Here is a 15,307-nt window from a genome sequence, read left to right on the forward strand (position 1 = left end):
ATTGTTGCTAAACTTCTGTCAAGAAGTTCCAAACCACTAACAGTGCCTCCAACTTCATTGCATTTTAGCTGTATCCCCAAACAAAACTCTAAATTCCAAGCATTTGTTCTAAATTTGTTCTGAATAAAAAATAAAAATTTAGAAATCTGAAAGTTTCATCTTATGAAAATTTACATGATAAAGAATGAGTGCAAAAGCCTCAGAATTTCCACTGAAGGCACTAACAAATTCCACGTGGAAGGAGACATCCAGAACAAAGAAAATAAAAGCTTCTAGATTCTCCATGATAAACATTTTAAGGAGTTCAGTTACTGTCATAATTGTCGAGATTTTCAAAAACTGTGTGTAACCAAGAGTAAACCAATACAAACCTAGGTAGATGGGTAAATTTAATATGAACTTGACCAAAAACAGAATCAGACTTCAAAATTAGAATAAGAAGCCACAGCCAGGTGTGGTGGCTCACGCCTGTAATCCTAGCACTTTGGGAGGCCAAGGCAGGTGGATCACTTGAGGTCACGAGTTCGAAAGCAGCCTGGCCAATGTGGTGAAACCCCGTCTCTACTAAATATACAAAAAATAAAAAATTAGCCAAGCGTGGTGGCAGGTGCCTGTAATCCCAGCAACTTGGCAGGCTGAGGCAGGAGAACCACTTGAACCTGGAAGGCAGAGGTTGCAGTGACCTGAAATCACACCACTGCACTCCAACCTGGGTGACAGAGTGACATTCTGTCTCAAAAAAAAAAAAAGAAGCCACTAGGCTGTACATGTTAATCGACTGAGTTTCCACTTTGAAAGGGATACATGAAAGATCTCCCTGGTAAAAGGGATGGCAAGCTGGCCCAGAAATAACAGGCAGTGCAGTGAGTAGATGCCCTCCTATAACCATGATTACAGAATGTGACAGGTGGCCCATCCAGTCCTTAAGGTAGTTTCTCAGCATCACTTACAACTTCACTCATCCCAAGTATTCATTGAAGGACTGCTTGAGAAAGATGCTGCCTGCAGTAGCCCTAAGAAATGAAACTTTGAGAAACATGTCTGTAATTTATTTGACTGTTTTTAAATTTTTCCCTAAGTTCTTCAAAAGACTAAAATGGATCTGTACCAGCTTCGAGTTTTCTTTGGGACAGAAGGGAAAAGGAGGTAATAATGAAGGAAAGCACTAGTTTCTTTGTGGAGTATCTGCTACTCCTCGATTAACATCAAAAGGCTCACAAAGGATCCCCATTGAGATTCTGCGCACACACACCCTTTTTTCCTCTTTGCTGCTTATGATATCCATCTGAGAATTTTGCTCATAAATAGCATATATTGGCCCAGCATGGTAGTTCATGTCTGTAATCCCAGCACTTTGGGAGACCAAGGTGGGAGGATCACTTGAGCCCAGGAGGTCAAGACCAGCCTGGGCAACATAGCAAGACCCCATCTTTACAAAAAAACTAAAAACTAGCCAGGTGCGGTGGCATGTGCCTGTAGTCCTAGCTACTCAGTAGACTGATGGAGGAGGCTCACTTGAGCCCAGGAGGTCATGGCTATAGTGAGCTATGGTTGCTCCACTGCACTCCAACCTGGGTGACAGAATGAGACCCTGTCCGTCTGTCTGCCTCTCTCTCTCATACACACACATACACAGAGTACGTTTAAGTATCCCAGACACAGATCAATTTACTAACTCTTACCATCCAATGAAATGTAAGTTTACTCCCTTTTTGATTCAATTAGAATAGAATCATGAATGTAAAAATGAGGAGTCTTAGAAGTTATACATTCTTTTACAGACAGGAAATTAGGTGTGACCAGCCCAAGGTCACACTGCCTGCCAATCAGTGGTGGAGCTGGGACAAAACCCCAAGGTTTCCTGAGGCCCAGCCATGAGCTAGTTTCCCATTCTACCACATTCTCACTTTCGTGACTGTAAGAAAATTAATTTTTTCCTCTCAAATCAATCATTTTTATGCCTTTTTGGTCAAGCACTCCTTTAAGAAACTTCATGAAAATGTGGTCTCCTTTCTGTCCAGAAAGACGTTCTGAGCACCAAGACTTCACTTAAAGTTTCCCCCAAGTAAATAATAAGGTCAGCCAATCTTCATTTTAGAATAGTAAGGAACTGAATATAATTTAATCATTTCTAACTATGGTTTCAAATGAACTTGTGAAAGAATACAAAAATCTTCATAGAAGAGTCTCTGATTTTTCTATTGGGTAAAGCATAGCCCTGGATAAGGCCAAACTACCCAAAGCAAAGAGTCCTACACAGACTCCAAATCTGAGAAAACCATCAGAGGAATTTGCGATGAGGCAGATCCTGGTAACTCCAGTGCATGTCCGCTTGCTTTCTGGATCTCCCCTCCTACAAGATGGAAGGAAACCCTGCTCCCTTCAAGCTGCAGCTTCTGCATCCATCACTTCATTGCATCAACAATCCACTTCCTGGAAGCAACGAGCTCTTCTGACTGTTTATAAGTTTTGCAAGCACTGGGAGCTTGTGTGCCAGAAACTCACACCAGACCAGGTGGAGGGAGAAAACCACAGACACAGAGCAAAATTCTTCTTAATTAAAAATAAAACAAAAACTAAGATGGAGGCATGATGCTAGGTCAAGGTACCACACTGCTGAAGCCAGATGAAAGAACGCTGCTCTCCCGATTTGCAAAACAGCACTTAATTTTATAGTCAAAGTCTCTCAATACTAAGCTTTTCTGTCCCACAATTTTTTTAAAAAAAATGCACTGGAGTGTGCTTCCACTTTTCTAAACAGAGAACCCAAGGTAAATGTTCACTAATCGGATATCATATAAATGTAATTAAGCTTCAGAGATCAATCAGTTTAACCTGACCATGTTGGACAGCTTTACAAGCCACTGAACACTCCATAATCTACCTGGAGTTTGATTTTCACAGATAGAAGATGGAAGTCATTTCAAACACTAGGATAGAGTGAGTGAAGTTTGGAGGACTAGTAACTCCCACTCAGATTCCTAAATGAAGCTCCAGCTAGAACAAAATCCATTCTAAAGGACCCCCCCCCCCACCCTCACCAACAAAGTACCAAACTGTGGAGAAATTAAACTATGGACTTTTATAAAATAAAACAAACCATTCAACAGCTACTTGGAGAAAGCATTTTCAAATCTGTGTGAAGTTTAAATCAAGCACAGAGGGTTGCAGGAACCTAGTTCTTTGCTTTTTGAGGCTTACAGGCTGCTTCTAGCGCTATTTAAAGCAGCATCAAGGAGCCACAGCTGGAGGGTCAGGACTTACAAAGTAAACAATAGTTAACTCAATTCAGACTCATGACTAAACTACAAACAATGGCTAATTATCCCTCTACTAAACAACAGTATCTGGACATCACTTTTTAAATGATCTATTCCATTTCTAATTACATTTGTTCACTAATGTATTCTAATCAACAGTTCATAGCTTGATAGAAACTTCCCAAGTAAGAGTTATGTGGAGAAAGTGGAAGGTTAATCAGAATTGAACAAAGGACTAGCACAAGGGAGCTTGCTAAACACCTCCTACAAACGAAAAGAAAAAAAAAAAACAAGCCGCATTTTGAGAACATATAGAAAGCATACATTATGTGCCCAATAAACATTCTGTAAATATACAGCTTACCAAAACTCCCTTTTGAAAAACATAATTAAAATTAATGTCAATTTTTTCAAAATTCCCAATTTCTTAAAACCACCCCATAGTAAATAATAGGGTATATAAATTATATTCCAATAAACTGTTAATTTAAAAAACAACCTAGACATTTGCAGATGAAATGATATGTCTTTGATTTACTTCCAAAAAAAAATAAATAAATAACATGGAGGGGCAGAAGCATATTGGGAAACAGATCAAATAAGACAGGCCATGAGTTGATGATTGTTGAAGCTGGGTGACAGACAGGTACCTAGAGTTCATTACATTATTCTGTCCACTTGTGTAGATATTTACCTTTCCCCATAATCAAAAGGTAAGAAAAAAACACTCCATGGCAACAGAAGTGAGTTAGTTTATTTAAACTACCTGGCTGTGTATCAAATGTTTCCTTAATTCAGAATTTTTTCTAAAAACTATGTATTTCAGATCACCTCACAAGAAAAAGAAGCTATATCTGCAACAGCCTACTTCCTAATCAGTTGGAAGTTTTCACTAAGCAGAGCCCAGCCTGTTAATTTGTTATCCAGCCCAAAGTGCTAACGCTTAAGAGACAAAGGCTTTCAAACAAAGAGCACTGGAACTACAAGATTTGAAACTACAACAAGATTATCTATCTTGCAGCTCCGAAGTGCTCAATCCTTCTCATTGTATCTAACGGGCTAACATCAAGTAGGTAATCCGGGAGAAAGGAATTTATCAGTGCAATGTATGCCTTTGACCAAGATAAGCAGTAAATTATTTGAATGGCAAATTATAAATTGGTATAAGGAGCAAAACAGGGAGGGGGAAGTTGTTAAATGCTGCATAAAGGAATCTTAGAAAATAATGAGTTTTTTTTTTTCTAATCAGCTAAAAAAAGAAGAAAAAAACTCTGCATTATATTCATATTTCTCAATGTCCAGCTAATTCTGCTTGTAAGAGAGATCCTCACTCATTTCCTTCATTTTCGTCCTAATGTGAGATCTTGAAAATGCAGATCATAAAAAATTAGAGACCTGTACACCACAGAAGTTCAAAAATTAATCAATGCAAAACACTTAAAAAGAGACAGGCTATGCTTTCTTTAAACCCTCTAAATGTCACCTTTTGCCAAAACAAACTGAACAAGCAGTAATTAGAACCTGCATCCTGGTTCATAAGGAAACCAAAATGTATTAGGACTTGCAGAGATGAACAGATTGGTTGTTCGCACAATGGGCCTTACCGGTTGTGCTAGATTAAATAGTAATAAAGACGCAAACAATCGTGGCCGTTCATGTGGGAAAGGCTGTGAATCATGGCCATTCACTGGGGAAGGAACTCAGGTACAGGTGCACAAGAAGTGATAGCAAACAGTAAACGGCTTTTCAGGTGGCATCCTTGCCAGATTCCTCAAATGACCCTGTGTTCCCCGCCTGTGTCTCCTACCAAATTACCATGCAATTCCAAACAGACCGAAACAAATGAAAAATGTTCTCTGCATACAACTCCACAATTGTCTCCTGTCCTCCCACCTCCTCCCTCAAGGTTTTCCAAAGAGAAGAGGGTAGAGTGAGGATTCAGCCAGCCCTAAAGTCTGTAACTTAACCCTGTTTGGAATAGCACACCTGCATTTTTCCAAGCTATTGACTGAGAGGTGCTACTTGCATCTTGGTAGGGCTCAGTTTCAATGAAATCCTGGGAAATAATCGGATAAAATGATTAAAGGGCCTCTCACTTCCCTGCTGCCTTCCCATACCTGCCTCCCTTCCAAAAGGATAATACTAAATAAAAGTTATTTGTACAACTGGAATAGATTCATAAAATACCTTAATAATTTTTGCTAATTATATAATCTGCTGCAACTATTCATAGCTTCCTGCCTATTTGGCTGAGATTTCCAAGGGTATGTGAAGTTCACTTGTGGCACTTCATACACATCACCAAAAACCCATTGGAGAAGGCAGCTTCACAGGTATCACCAAAACTCATGGGAGAAGGCTGTCATTTTCCCATCCCAAAAGTCTCCTTCAGAGCAGAAAGGTAAACATTTCCAGGAAAGCCTTTGTCACCAGCAATCCTCTTGGAAGCTGGGTGTGGTAGCCCGAGCCTTGTAGTCCCAGCTACTTAGGCTGAGATGGGAGGATTGCTTGGGTCTGCAAGATTGAGGCTGCAGTGAGTCTTGATCGTACCACTGTACTCCAGCCTGGGCAACAGAGTGAGACTCTGTCGAAAGGAAAGAGACAGGGAGGGAGGGAGGGAATTAAGGAAGGAAGGAGGGAGGGAGGGAGGGAAAGAAGGAAGGAAGGAGAGGGAGGGAGGGAGGGAGGGAAGAAGAGAGAGACAAAGAGAAAGAGGGGAGGGAGGGAAGAAACAAGGGAGGGAGGAAGGAACGGGGAGGGGAGAGGGAAGGGGGAGAGAGGGAATCTGACTTGGAGAGATTGGCTGTGCAACAGGAGGAAAATTGGAGCTACTAAGGCCTTTAACCTTCAAATTGTGCTCCAGAATCATCATAAAGTTGAGGGACCCATGTTGAGGAATCTATTAAATACATGCATCATCTAACTTTGTCCTCATAGCTTCTATAACATTCAGAATTTTTCTATTTTTTTAGACATGAAGAGGTTTGCCCAAAATCATACATGTAGCTGCAGACTGGAGGTGCCAGGAATGGACCAGAGAATTAACTTTCAACCCCTTCACCACCATTCCTTAACGAAGAGTGTGAGCTGGGTGTGACCACAGGGACAAGAGCCCCTGCATATTTAACACAGTAAAGGTGAGAAAAGCTTTGTCCTCACCCATTCTCTCCCCCAGTCAATAACCCAAATGGAGACTAGGGACAGCTGGGTAGCAAACGCCCATTTAGAAGATACAAAGAACTAAAGGCAGGAAATGAAAAGTATAAAACCCAGTGTAATGGAGAAACAGTTTAAAAAATGGAATGACTTCTATAAACAGATTGAGGTTATAACTTGTGTTTCAAAAGACTACGTATTAAGTGCTTGGGTAAAAAGATAACATATTAAATTATACAAAAATAAGAATATAGGAAATATAGGAACATATAAAGCAAGAAGCCTTTGTATAAGAAAAGTTCACAGGCATACCCACCACCCCCTACCAAAAAAAAGGCATAAATTGGCAACTTTCAATTAGAAATTAGATCATCAACAAAATGCAGTTTTTTCCTGCAATCTTTATTGATCCATTCATTTTGCTTAATAACAATGATCAGTTATCAAGTACTTCAGCAAAAAGTACTCTCAGTCCTAGTCATAATCGGACAATTAATTGGTCAGCTGGGACTGCTCTTCTAAATTGCTCGGCTATATAAAATTGTCTAAGCAAAACATAAATGCAGGTCCCAGGGGCAAACTATCAAAAAAATTTTAACCTCTGCTCTTCAAAGTCCTCTATTTCTTTGCAGAGGACATAAGATCTGAGTTTCTTACAGATTTCCACACTTTAACCTGAAACAAAAGCAGAAGGTAATCACACAATTGACATACAAGAACTAAAGCTACGAGTTAGATGCAATGAACCCTAGTGGCTCAGTGTCATGCTCAAGTTATAAAAAAAAATAACAGTAACGGTCCCTAAATTTCCCACAGGCTGGTAAACATTGGAGATTTTTAGATATTTGCCCTTCCCTGCCTGGGAATTTTTCCTCCACCCCTCCTCCCTCCTGTCTCAAGACAATGCCTTCAGCCTTTGAAACTGCATCCATTGTAAACAGCTCTGAATATTAACATGGCCCAGAGTCCCGTTCACTTTTAAAAGACCCCCAGAGTTTCAAATTGCAGCCACTGAGGAGGGGGAAAGTCCCCAGTGAGTAAATGTCACATAGCTCATTCAAAAGGAATTGAAAGTTAGGCTTGCTCGTGAAACTCAAAGTCCTTCTACCTATGGGGTAGGTCAGAGGAATCCCTTTTATGTTTTAAACAAATGAGAAAAAGAAGAAAAAAGACTCTGGTACAACCAACATCCTTTACTGCTTACAGCAACTTTCAAGTCAATTAATCCCTCTTCTAGATTTCCCTCTCCTGTGGACGCTACTTTTTAAATAATCATAGGCTATTTTAAACAACCTCCACCCAGCCTTCCAAGCTAACAAACCTCCGGGGCTTTAGCAGGTGCACAGCACTGGGCCAGGTGCATTGTTAAGTCACATAAAACCCCAGTGCTCTCTCCCGCATTCCTGTCCACCCTGAAAGAGAGGATGCTGAAAAGAGTCTGCACCAAGGAGACACCCCTGCAGAAGCCAGAGAGTCCCTTTCATTGTGATCATGGTGTCTGAGGGAGAGAAAGGTCAGCCAGAGGCCCTCCCAGTGGACTCAGGAAAGCTGCAGGGAGAACCCAGGCAAAGTAATTAACCCTGGAGGGAGGGAAGCTTTCTGCTCACATGCAGAGCTGCAGAGATGGGACAGGAGGACATCCACTAGGAACCAGCTCTCATCACACTATACTTACGTTTCTTCATCTTTCTAAAGATGGTTCCAAGAATTACTGCTAATAATATGTTCAAAAGTCCAAAGTTTGTGAAATCTAGTAACCAGATGTAATTATGCAAAGAAACAACACACTACTTTTTAAAACAGTCCCTTGAAAAGCTGGGCAGGAACAGCTCTGACATGTCCTAAAGGCAAGAGGGACACTGTGTGCCAATACAGTTAATTCACATTGGGCCCTGGTGATCTCTGTACACCTCCTACTTTAGCAATAGTCAAAAAGTAGACATTATGGCCATAATTTCATATCAGCAAGACTTAAACAGTGTGCCTTTTTCTCACAGCAACCAGTATCATTTGCCAGAAACCTCACCTGACTCAAAAAAAAGTTGTCAGAGAACTAGCAACAGACAAATTTCCCCCCATCAAGAGGTAAGACACTTGTTGCAAGAGAAAAGGACTCTGAGCTCAAGCTAAAGTTCCCTGAAACTCCAAGAGCCCTTGCACCTTTCAGATTGTCTTCTTGGCAATTACCCTGGGTTTAAAATGCTCCCTATTCCAAACAACCCTTTCCCTGTCCCACTAATTGGAAGATGTTCAAAGTCTGTTGAGTTTAAGTGATACAGAGAAGTATTTCAGGACCATCCATACAACAATCTACTTAAAAAAAGGTAAATCTCAGTTTAGGTTCTGGAACAATTTGGTGATCTGCACTTTAAATCTAATTTGCATAAACAGGATGGGAAGTATTTTCCAAACCCTTAATTCACAATACCCTGCACACCTGGGCCTTCCAGCACAACTGTAAAATTTGAAAGACAAAGGCCCTCTTTGCTTCACAACTACAATGGCAACCATACTTGTGTTTATTTTCTAATGTAATCATAGGCACCACTTCTTTGCCAAAACTGGCAAGGTCAGATTTAAGTTAACTGATTTGGTATTGCAAACATATAGTACAAAGAGATCCAAATCAATAAACTCATCTTAATGTGTCTTAAGACAACTACATTTGGTATACTTTTGTGAATATCCTTGCTTTTGAATGCTCCCTCATCTTTGCTCCACATTCAGAATAAAAATCAGGGTTTGTTCTTCCTCTAGGGCCCGCCTGCCTTCCTAATCCCAATCCCAGTTCACAGAACGTTTAAACTAGCAACATTTTGTGACTAAACACTGCTCAAATTTATGACACAGGTAAGAGTCTAACGTGAACGGTATTTTATATTTCTTAAACAGCTTCTGAAGCCATGCTCTCAAAAATAATTTCAAAGAAAGCAAATATCTGAGTTCTAAGAAGTTCAACTTCTTCTCAGGTTCTGGGAAGTTGGAATAAGGCTTGGCAGTGGCTTGGTGCTATTTATGAATGTGCTAGTTGGACCATGCCAATCTCACCTACGTAATGGGCTGGGAGACTGAAATTATGGCTTGACTACTACAACTATAAGTTATTGTGCTGAGTAAGTTATCCTCAGGCCCCAGAAATGAACCGATTATCAGTTCCATTCTGTTTCTTCTATTTACACTGCATTTACATTCACTATTTAAAAGTTCTACTTTTCTTATATTAGGCCTAGAAGCAACTTCCACATTAGATGCACTGTTTACAAAAGAAAAAAAAAAAAGGTCCCATAAAGCCACAGGTCCCATGCTATCTCAAACCCACAGCCAAAAGTTGTTTGAACTAACTGCAGTAAATCTAGTTCATGGGTTTATAAACTAGCTCAAAGCACTTTCTAGACACCATGGGTTTAGAGCGTGTAAACCTGGTGAAACTACATGGTATTTCATTATATCATATAAAGACACTTTCTCCCCTAAAGTCTTGCTGAATCTTAGTCAGGAATATAAATCATATAAATACTCCTATGGAAATTCCAGAATAAGACTCATGGAGACTAATGGTTTAAATTCAGAAGTCTGAAGTCTAGGAAAAAAAGAACACATTTGCTTGATTTGTCCTTAATCACAAATAAGATCATTTCACAAATATTTTTCAAAGGATAGCCTTTTCATACTGCACACTGTGTTGCTACATACTAACCAGAAATCAATGCTCGTATCTTAAAGTCTAATCAGTTAACACCATAATCAAGTATCCTAAAGTCTACTGATGCTCAGAATACCCATGTTGGTATTTATTGATCATCAAATGTGTGAGTAAAAGAGAAGGACTTCAATTTTGAAGGTATTTACCCATGTGAAATGTCACCCCTAGGTAACGGAAAGCCTAAAGAAATAACCAGTATGTTTGCTCCAAAATTAAAGGGCAAGGCAAAGTGGATCTTGTGACCACAGGAAAGTGCAAATAAGAGGACACCCTGTCCTCTCTGGGAAGTTACTGCTGTGGAACTAAATGACTTCCCCACAATACCACTGACACATGGCATTGGGAGTCACTCTTCCAATAGGTGAACACTTAACAAGTTAATTTGATTCTGCCCACATGATTCTGTTTAAAAACAAACAAACAAAACAAAAAAACTACCATATGTAAGGGAAAAATCACAATACCCCAGACTAAATAAGATCCTACCGAAGGACAATACTGGGCTCTATCTCCCAGTACCTAACACAGCTCTGCCTCCACCCTACCACCACTGATTTCCTCTAACTCAGTGAATTCTGTAGAAGCAGATACTGAAAACCTAACTGTAACTACAGGGTCCTGGTTGTCTTCAGAACTCTGTACTTGTTCGTGGAGCAGTATCTCGGGCCAAGAAAGATTCTTGCTCCATTTTGAGAGGTACAGGGTCTTTACATAGAAAGGAATTAACTTTTCTTCCCTTCAAGGCAGTCAGAACCCAGGCCACATATTCCTGGATCAAGCCACAGGTGCTGGTTACAACTTGTGACAGTAGTTTTCTCTTTTTAAAACAGCCATAGTCATGCCTGAGGTTACTGCTGTGCCTTTCCTGTGTTCTAGGAAAAATGTCCAATTATTCAACTGAAACGTGGACTATTTTAAGCTAGGCCTTTACTCTACCACTTCTACAGAGATGCTAATTACCCATAACTGAACAAGATTTGACTCATGGACCAGATTTTTTAGAAGCAAAAGAAGGGTATTCTATTCCACCATGTTTACAGACGTCTAATGCCTTTTTTCCTACCAAATCTCCTCAAAGAAGTGTCCCACTAAGTTCTAATAGACCCACATCCTGACAGCACAGAAAAGGGTCTCTTTCTGATGAAACAAACTGTTTAAATCAGCGAAGAGCCTGGTACCCTCTCCTGAAGCAGCACTACTCCAAAACTCATTTGCACCATTTATGGAGGAGAGACTCTTGAGGGTGGGCCCCCACCCCACTGGATCATCAAGCCCAATGGGGCCCCAGGGAACACACAGGAAGGGTCTGGAACACAGTTCCGTAAAATGCCAACCAGGCGGAAAAGGACAAACTCCCAGCACTCACAGGTCGCCAGGAACTGTCAAAGTTCTCTAACTCAGGGGTACTCGGCGGAAGGCTGCCTTCTGCCCCGCACAGAGAGCCAAGTCAGGTCACCACGGTCTTCAGGGATCACGAGGCGGCTACTCTCTCTCTCTTACTAATAAATAATGTAAAAGAAAGATTGGAACCAAAAGTCATCTTCATTCACTACCCACTGGAAGACCAAGGAGCTGAGACACCAAAGAGTTGGATTACAGGAGAGGAAAAGGAAATGCATCCACAGACCCCCGCACAAACTTCTTCAAACTCTGCTCCAGACGTTTCCCACCCACCCACCCGCAAACACACTCAGCTCGAGACTCCCACTCACTAACCCCCAGATGGCCCTCACGACGCGTGCTGGCTAACCCCCAAACCTCCACGACCCACGCTCGCTGGTCTCCAGACCCCACGCGGCACGCTCTTCTCCAGGCTCTCTCGCACGCCCTCTCTCCCGGATCCTCACGCAGGGTCTCCCCTCTGTCACCCCAAGCTGACAATCTTCCAGCACGCACAATTCCACACACACAACCCAGTCCGCACCAGCTCCCCGAGTACAAAACCCCCGCCGCCCCGTCCCGAAGTGACAGAGCCCCGAGGCGCTGGGAGGGCGGAAAGGGCGGCACTCACAGGCTCCGCGTCCAGGAGGGCAGGTCCCCGGGCGGCGCCGCCAGCCCGCGCCCGCCGCAGTCCAGCGAGTCCCCAGCGCAAGTGCAGGCAGCCGCGCAGGGCGCCCGCGGGCCGGCCGCGGCGGTCACCGGCTCCAGCTGAAGCAGCAGCAGCCAGAGAAGGAGAAGGCAAGGCGAGCGGCGCGGGGCCCGGACCGCTCCGCCGACCGGCCGCGCCATCTTGTCTGGAGCGCGCTGCGAACTCCGAGCGCTGGGACTGTGAGGACCCGGACGGCCGCAGACGCGGGCGGGCTCGCGGCGCGCTCCGCTCGGCTCTAGGTTCCACGCCGGGGCATGGCCCCCGGCTCAAGTTCTCTCTGCGGCCGCGGCTCCGGCGCTCAGCGGGACCCTGGTGCCCCGGCCGCTCCGTAGCACCCGGCGGGGGCCGCGAACTCCGCGCCCATCCGGGCCGGCCGGCCCACCCGCGCTCGGTGCGAACTCCGCCGATCCAGGCAGGGGTGCCCAGTCTGCGCTTCTCGTTCACCCGGCGCACGCCGAGTGCCGCTAGCGACACCGGCCGAGGGCAGTGCTGCCGCTGCGCCTCGAAAAGAAGCGTTCAGCCTCGCAGCCCGAGTTCGGCGCAGGCGGGCATCTTCCTCTCGGCTCGGAGCACAAAAACGTAGACCCTGGGCTGGACCGTGCGGCCGGCCTCGCGCTGAGAGGGCACTGTGCGCCTCGCGGGCCCCGCGTCGCGGGCAGAGAGCGCGCGCGCAGCCTCGGGTTCCGCACGGTTCTACCGCGCAGCGAGAGTTCAGCCGACCTCGCGGCGGAACAATCAGCCGCTCGCCGCCCGCCTCCCAGCGGCCCAGCCCCGGCCGGTCCCCCAGACCCCGCCCCCGGCCGCTCGCCCGCACACACCCCCTGCGCTCCGTGCCCCGCGGCCGCCAACAGACCCACGTTGGATGCTTTGCAACAGCGCCACGCCACGCCCCCCGACGCCTGCTGCTCATTGGCTGCCGGAGTCCACGGCGGCCAGCCTCGAAGGCCATTGGGCTGCTCGCTGTGATCCCGCCCCTCCCGCTTCGCCGGCCACTCCGCCCCCACACTCTTTTCCCACCCAAGGTGTGAAGGGCGGGAGACTGGGAGGAGAAAGGAAGGGACGGCCCCCGCCTCTTAAAGGGGACGCGCAGGTTGTTGGAGAACTGGGACGCGGGCTGGGAAAAGGAGGCGTGAAGACAAGCCCTCTGCCTCTAGAAGAGGAGAGAAAGTTAAGCCGGTAACGCCCCCGTTTTGGAGCTGTCTGGCCCCAGGGCGTTTTCCCTCTTCCTCAGGCTGCAGGCAGGACCATAGATTCAGAGCAAACCCGAGCCCATTTTCCAGGTGCCTTCCAGGAGCGAAGACACAGGTTTAAAACTTAACACATTTCTTCCTGACTGGGGCATCCTTCCTCCTCGAATAGCCTGGAGCATCTGCTCCTGTCATGTTCTTCACGTCTTAAATCCAGCAATATGTCCTTGATTACCAAAATGGATGTGGGCTGCAGAAACCTAGTTTCAAAGGTGCACCCTCAGTCGCGCGTGGTGGCTCACGCCTGTAACCCCAACACTTTGGGAGGCCGAGGCGAGCGGATCACCTGAGGGGAATTCGAGACCAGGCTGTCCAACATGTACCCGTCTGTACTAAAAAAGAAAAATACAAAAATTAGCCAGGTGTGGTGGCGGACGCCTGTAATTCCAGCTACCTGGGAGGCTGAGGCTGGAGAGTCGCTTGAACCCAGTAGGTGGACGCTGCAATGAGCAAAGATGTCACTGCACTCCAGCCTGGTCTTTCGCAAGACTCCTTTGAAAAAAAAAAAGGAAGTGCACTTTCCTCTCCAGCCCCTAGTCAGTAGAAAGGTACTTCTAGAAATGCTCCAGCCTTTGATAAAGGAGTTGTTGTTTTGGGGTTTTTGTTTTAATCAGAGCATTTGTAACATGATTTTCAAAAAGCCATAGTGTACTCGTAAGAGTCAAAGGAGAAATAATAGTTACAAAGCTTCTTATTTTGGCTCTTACAGGTCAGACCATAGTAGTTGTGTGTTATGATAGTACATGGAAACATTAAGGAAGACACACAGACACACACACATTGAGAAAAAAGGAAAAAGATTAGCACTGTAACATATAGCTGCCTTCTGGGCATTTTAGTTTGCTGGTGTCTCATATCCCTTCCCAATAGTATGCAAATTACCAACATAACTGTGCACGTTGTCAGGAAAATTAAGCAGGTCAAGTTTGTCGAAAAACATTTGCTCCAGAACATTAAATCTGAGTTGTGTTTTATGGAAGTGGGGTGGGGTGGGAGGTAGAGAGAAGAAGATGTTCCTTAGGGGAAAAAAAGCAAAAAAATAAATAAAAATAGAGTTTATTCCATTTTTGACACACTCTAAGAGGTTTGCTTTAATTGAGATGCAATAAATGTATTAAACTTCCCCTCAGCCTTAAGATCACTTCTTTTCTTTAGCCAAAATGTAATCTTCCTATCCCTTCCTCCCCTTTTTCCACCTTGCCCTTCTGATTGATTGTGCTCTCAGATAATGGTGCCTCATTTTTTTCTTTTTTAATTTTGCATGAGCTCAGCAGTGATGCCCAAAGCAGTGTTCGAATATGTGGGTAAATCAATTCAAATCTAATTCCCAAGAAATATTATCAGAAAAATGCTGCACCTGACCCATTTGACCCAGAGCTTCCACCAGCTTTTATGTTTCATATGTAATCCACATAAACACACACCTTCCATCTGGACAAGAGAAACATGCCCCTTGGTTCTATCCCTTTTGGTTATAATAATAATAATAAGCAAGGAGAACAGAATTTAAAAGATTCTAAATTTATGAAGGCCTCTAGGTAAGGGTTTAAGTTTTTCACGACCAAAGAACACAAAACAGTAATTTAATGCAGAATACCCACAGCCCTTTCCTGAAATGAAACTGTCAGATCCTCCCTGTCCCCACCCCAGAATAAAACAGCATATGCAGTGAAATTGAATTGAGCTGATTGAATCTCTTGAGATGCTAACCTAAAATTATCTTTCAGGTTTGTCGGATTTCTAGTACAATAAAATGGGTAATTCTTGTAAAATGTTTTTTCAAATGTGTATGCATGTACTTGTGAGATGCTTTTCTGTAATCCCAGCATTCTGGAGGATAGAATTTAGAGAA

General features: G+C 43.9%; 1 protein-coding gene across 1 annotated transcript in view; it reads right to left on the reverse strand.

Moving 5' to 3' along the window:
- The window catches only part of LRIG1 (leucine rich repeats and immunoglobulin like domains 1), a 124,340-nt gene extending 111,385 nt beyond the window's left edge, over positions 1–12,955 (reverse strand). Inside the window, exon 1 of the mRNA XM_017542756.2 lies at positions 12,131–12,955. Within this exon, the coding sequence (XP_017398245.1) occupies positions 12,131–12,348 (218 nt within the window). The 5' untranslated portion in view covers positions 12,349–12,955. The remainder of the gene's footprint in view (positions 1–12,130) is intronic.
- Positions 12,956–15,307: the final 2,352 nt, after the last annotated feature.

Source organism: Cebus imitator, unplaced genomic scaffold (genome assembly GCF_001604975.1).
Source record: "Cebus imitator isolate Cc_AM_T3 unplaced genomic scaffold, Cebus_imitator-1.0 Scaffold147, whole genome shotgun sequence".
NCBI classification, from domain to species: domain Eukaryota; kingdom Metazoa; phylum Chordata; class Mammalia; order Primates; family Cebidae; genus Cebus; species Cebus imitator.